This window comes from Pseudorca crassidens, chromosome 2 (assembly GCF_039906515.1).
Source record: "Pseudorca crassidens isolate mPseCra1 chromosome 2, mPseCra1.hap1, whole genome shotgun sequence".
NCBI lineage: Eukaryota > Metazoa > Chordata > Mammalia > Artiodactyla > Delphinidae > Pseudorca > Pseudorca crassidens.
The window spans coordinates 108,253,965-108,259,964 of NC_090297.1; the positions used below are offsets into that span (position 1 = coordinate 108,253,965).

Sequence of the window (6,000 nt, forward strand, 5' to 3'; positions counted from 1 at the left end):
AAAAATTTGTGTAGACGGACTGCCAGCAATCAAAATGTCTCCACCCACCCCCCAAAAAAACTGTCTCTACCCGCTACTAGCTATGTGACTTCAGACAAACTAATTATTCACTCTGTGCCTTAGTTTCCTCATCTGAAAACAAGAATATTAATATATACCTCATAGGAGTCTTGTAAAGATTAAATGAGGAGACTTCCCTGGTGGTCCAACGATTAAGAATCCGCCTTCCAATGCAGGGGACCCAGGTTCGACCCCTGGTCAGGCAACTAAGATCCCACATGCCGCAGGGCAACTAAGTCCGTGCACCGCAACTACTGAGCCTCTGCACCACAACTAGAGAGTCCACATGCCACAACTATTGAGCCCGTGTGCTCTGGAGTCTGTGCGCCACAACTAAGACCAGACACAGCTAAAATTAAAAAAATAAATAAATAACTTTTTTTAAAGAAAAATATTAAATGAGATAAATATATGAATATTAAGTGAGGTAATATATTTATAACAATATCTGGCATATAATTATTGTTAGCTATTATAAATTAATTCATGTTGTTAATGGTTTAATTAGTGTTATCCTTTCAAAGGTATTTTCATATTAACAGTGCATAAAGATATGAACCTCTAATGCCAGGTTTTACAACATTCATTTATTCAACAAACATTTACTGAACTGTAGTCCTACGTACTAGGCACCCCTGGGAGCAGTAGGGTGCTGTGGTGAACAAGGGAGGTAAAGGTCCTACTCTCATGGAACTTAAATTCTAATTAAGTTGTTGAAGTCATAAACTTAGTTTGTCTACTCAACTAGAGAAAATGTGAAGGGACAAATACAAAATGAAGAAATGATGAAAAGAGATGCAAATTTAGAGAATTTATTTGGAAACTAAGAGATGGTTTCTAACATACAGAATAGCCAACAAAACAGGAAAGTGTAGCCTGGCATATAGTAAGAACTTAATAGATGTTTAATAAATGTGCCAGTTCCTCTCTCTAGGTTTGTTTTCTTACATGTAAAATGACAGGAGTTACCTTGAATCCAACTCCAATATTCGTTGATGTCTACTTATTGAAATCATCATGGCATATTAGGCAGCATTCTTAAAAACAGATGGCTGTACAGGCAGGGCCTATCATTGGGTGTGGGTGATGGGCCCAAATAGACTCCACTGAGCTCAGGCCTTGCATATCACAAGAGCTTTAAATGTATTCCTTTACTGTTACATCTAAATAAGATCAGCTATACAACCACAGAGACACTGGATAACACTGACAGAAATGTCACCCTTGCACCTCTATACAGGACTATACCGCCAGGGAATTAACATTTAAAATAAATATTGTAAATAGCCTGAAGGGGAAAAAAAAAAGATGGTTCCAAAGATAGTTTCTACAATTAAGGATTCAAATTTTACTAGTTTTGAAATTAAATATGCCCCAAATGTCATAACCTAAGTAAAATCAAGGAAAAAGTGTTTAGTTTCCTTGAGTGTTGCAATTTAGTTTTTTGAAGATCAACCACCACTTGGTACTGTGGAAATCCCTACTGTTACTGCCTTAGAAGAAAGTCATCCATAGCAGACAACCACAAAAGACTTTCACAAAACATCCATGAAACAACATATTCTCATCTGTTAGTGGATTGTTTGAGTAGAGGAGTAGGGCTGGAATGCAAAAAAGTAAAGTGAGAGACCACTATTTCAAAACAACAAGAAAAGTAGAGTTCCAAGAATGCAGAAGTATCTACTTCTTAATTTCTAAAAAAACAGAAAAGATTCAGTTTGGTGCCACAATTCGAACAGCATAAAAAGTATATGGATTAAGGTTCTTTTTCAAAAATGTTAATTGTATTTCAATTGCTGAATTAGTAAACTATATTTAAACACTTTTGAAATAGGTTTTTGCAATAGAATATAATTTTTAAAGTATCTTGGCATTGTAATTTTATACTGCATAAATTCCTATTTTCCTGTATCTGAAAAAGGTTAAGTAAAGGTAATGGGTAAGAAGTCTGCTAATTGATGCTTTAAAAACTATAATTTATGAAGGTAAAAATTATGTGGAAAAAAAAACTTTTCCTAAGTGTCAGCCTTACAAACCCAAACAAGTGTGTTCCTTCCTTTGCCTTCTACCCGTTCTCTACCCACAATAAATGGTACGTAATACCACAAAAAGAGGTCCCTGGGAAAGAGAACACCAGAATCAAGGAAGAAGAAAACTGCACTCCTAAAAATTCATTCACATCTCTGGTTTGAATACTGAATTATAAATCAAATAACTAATCTATTCCCAAACAGTGCCTTAGCCGATACATTACAAATCACACGTGCAACTTTTTAAATGTTTCTCAAAATGTTTAGTATTATGTAGACAAGAAAGATATAGCCTAAGACTTCATGGACCACCCACCCACTCACTTATCTTGCCACTGCTAAGTAGAATTAGTGAAAAATAATAGAATATGAAGAATTATCAATTACGCAGAAAAAAGCCACCACCACATTAGAACTATTACTTCAACGTAACTCTTAGATTGTGGAGTATAAACTATATCTTACTCTTCTTTTGATCCAGCACCGTGTTAAGACATAGAGAAAAATGCAAAGGAACCAGTTCCCCTGCAAGACCCTGAAAGGACACCAACAGTCTCTAAATCAAACTCTAAATACAACTAAAATGATCATCAAGTATTGTTATTAACACTAAGGATTAACTTAAATGAAGCTTAGAAGAGTTAAATAATTATTACCAAAATTCTTTGCAGACATATGTGAGGACAGAACAAACAAGAACCATAGGGAAACTTAACTAGCAAAATGACAAAGTAGAAAAAACTCAAAGAAATCAGTCTGATGTCCCTAGTCCTTAAAATGACTCTAAGGATTAAAGGTTTGACCATGCAACAAAGAATTCTGACCTGAAAACCATTTACTTTCTTTTCACTGAGCACAGTTCATTCCCACCCTGTGTCCCTACATTTATGGTCCTCATTTCCCAAAATGGAACAGGCTATCAAAACTCCACAATGCAGCTATGATCTCTTCCTTTTGATACAAAGGGGCAAAACAAGAATTGAAGGAAGAAAATGCACTTTCTAATTTAATTATCATGTGTTGAACTTGGGATCAATAACTTGTAAGAGATGAGAGAATTATCCAACATCGAAAAAGAACCCTAGGGCTTCCCTTGTGGCGCAGTGGTTGAGAGTCCGCCTGCCAATGCAGGGGACACGGGTTCGTGCCCTGGTCCAGGAAGATCCCACATGCCGAGCGGAGCGGCTAGGCCCGTGAGCCATGGCCGCTGAGCCTGTGCTCCGCAACGGGAAAGGCCACAACAGTGAGAGGTCCGCAAAAAAAGAACCCTAAAAACTGCAGAAGCAGGCTGCCAAAGGGCAATAAACAAAGTAACTGTTTCATCATAAGCAAGGATTCTGCACAAATGAATGTTATTTTCTGCTTACAGTTTTAAGTTGATATTGATCAGCTAATGAAAATGTGGTCAAGAGATTGTCATTCTGGTTACTGTTGTTTAAAAAACAAAACAAAATAAAGCAACCCAACCCACACTGCTGGGAAAAAAGCTTCTGACATATGCACTAAACTTCTTTACCCAGGCCACCTCTTAATAAGAGAAATGCTTTGCAACTTGACTAGGGTTATATAAGTATTTTGCAATGTGTTATCAGTTTAAAATCTTGTTTATTTACTCCCTAGTTAACAGGTTATTTTACTTCAAGGTCAGGTCTGCCATAATAATAGCATCTTTCTGATTTTATTCCATCACTCAGCACTTCCTGCAATGCAATTTTAGCCATTAACTTTATCTCCTTTTCCTCTTAAAATATTTAAAAGATTTAAAAATATGATATTGACATGTGACAAATTAACTTCTTTAAATAGGTCTGTTCCCAGAAACATGGTAGGAAAGACAGTAAATTTCAGTGATTCAATTGTAATAGCAAAAGCTGAGTACTGTAAAATACTACTGCCTTTCAGAGACACGAAAAAAAATCCAGTTTAAGTTTTAACAAGGGAACAGCAGTGAATCCTTCCCACTACCATACTTTCAAGTTATTCACCCCCACCTCTCACTTCTTTTCTAAGGCTATCAAAGATAAGGATTTCTCGGGAATAGCCACGGTCAGCAAAGTAAACTAGGATCCCTTAAATGAAATACTTCCTAGGGAGAAATAACTGTAATGTACTGGAAAGAGGACTGGGACTAGGAATTTGAAGACCTGATCTGTCTAGACCTGCTGCTGCACTACACCCCATTCCATCTTTTAGACATGACTGACTAGATTTTTAACGTTCAAGCTCCCACTTTAGAAGAGATGTTCATTGAGAAATAGCATGAACTGAACTTTTCTTAAAGAATGGGAACTGCCTTGACCCACCTAACAAGATTTAAATCTGGGTCCTGGATGCTTGCTGTTGGCAAGATCTATCCTGTAACTCAAACATTACACAAACCTCTGCCTTCAGCAGCTAATGACACTAGAGGCACCTCTTAATACATAAACGCAAGTTTCAAAGGATAGCCCTCGGATAGGGAGGGAGGAGGTACAGCTTCTTTTTTTTTTAAGAAACTGAGTATGAATTCAAAGATTTTTAAAATTTAAAATCTAAACGTTTGAAAGTAACACCTCAGCTAAACAGCAACACGATCCTATGAGTCCCAACTACCTTTAAAGTAAAACGAGCCACACTGCCCACAGTTACTCGGCATCAAGCAGGTCCACAGTGGGCAGAAGGCTGAAAGAGGACTACATCGCACACCAGAAAGCCGCCACAAGAGTGGAGGCGGGCCAGCCCCGCACGGACAGCTGCTCAAACAGAACTCGGGGCAAGGAATCCCCAACTCCCACCCGCCTGCTCCCTCCCTCCACCTCGGGTCTCCCCTGTTCCCCAGGGGCGGGCCCCTCCCCCAGGTCACTCCCCTCCCCCAGGTCACTCCCCTCCCCCACCGCCCCGTAGCCACCCCCACGCGTCTCAGCGCCCTCAGCCCCAACTACGGCACCTCAGCGCTGGGTCTACCAGTTGCCAACCCCTTCAGCCCCTCCTCCTTGAGAGGCACCCCAGTCCTCCGTCTCCTCACCGGGATTAGCAGTAGTCGCCGCCATAGCTGTAGATGCCACCGCCGCCGCACCCCCCCCAGTGGGAGGAGCCACCGCCAAGGAACCGGGGGGAGGGGGAGGGGAGAGCCACTCCCCAGACGCGGCGCCGTACTGCCGCCAATGCTACCGCGGAATCCAAGATGGCGGCTGCAGCAACCGCCCCCCGCCCCACCATCCCCAGCCCCTACGACGGAGAGACCCGCCCCTAGAGGGGGCGGGGTCATCCCCAAGGCCAGCCTCCTCGGGAAAACTGACCAATGGAATCGCAAAACGACCAGAAGCAGGGCTGGCCACGGAGCTGCCAGCCAGTCCAGTGGAGGAGGGAGGGCGAGGAAGAAGTCCAGCTGTCTCTCTAATTCCGCCTCTTCTACCTTAGAGGTCAGCGATCGAGTGACGTCAGTGAAAAATAATTTTACTAAAAAGCTTCGCTGGGTGGTGGATTCGCCTGGTTGGCCACTCTGCAGATGATTTGTTTTGTAAATCTTCTTTAGGTGCCCTACTGCTTAAACTTCACTTCGTGATTTGTAATCCTTTCTAGTTTTTTCCTCTTTTAAGGACCTTTGTCCCTAGTGGGAAAAAGTTCAGCAAGTTTTGAATGCCTGCTATAGAACTGGTAGTGTAAGAGGATCTGGGCGCTTATGTCTGGTAGGAGAGATACCGACAGCCAAAACAGGAGGCAATGTATTTTGATTAAGAGTGGGATAACTTCCTTTGATCAACGATAGGGACATAGTGACAAGTTTTTAGTAGAGAAGTGGTAAGATGATTGCACAGATTTATTTTCTAATAATAGGAAGCATTGAGCACTTCGAGCCGGACACTGTCCATACTGCTTTGTAAGTACTTATTTAATCCTCATAACAACACTGTGAGGTAGATTCTATTAT

At 40.9% G+C, this 6,000-nt stretch overlaps 1 protein-coding gene across 4 annotated transcripts in view; it reads right to left on the reverse strand.

Annotated features, from left to right (window-relative positions):
- ARNT (aryl hydrocarbon receptor nuclear translocator) overlaps window positions 1–5,271 on the reverse strand; it is a 62,471-nt gene extending 57,200 nt beyond the window's left edge. Inside the window, exons 1-2 of one of the 4 annotated variants that reach the window (XM_067727673.1) lie at window positions 5,095–5,254; window positions 159–409 (exon numbers count right to left, since the gene is read on the reverse strand). Coding sequence is in view for 3 of the 4 variants with exons in the window: in XM_067727674.1 (XP_067583775.1) it covers window positions 5,095–5,119 (25 nt within the window). In the remaining variant the exon portion in view is untranslated. Of the gene's footprint in view, window positions 1–158; window positions 410–5,094 lie in introns of all 4 variants that reach the window. The other 3 variants (XM_067727674.1, XM_067727672.1, XM_067727671.1) reach the window with 3 other exon arrangements.
- Window positions 5,272–6,000: the final 729 nt, after the last annotated feature.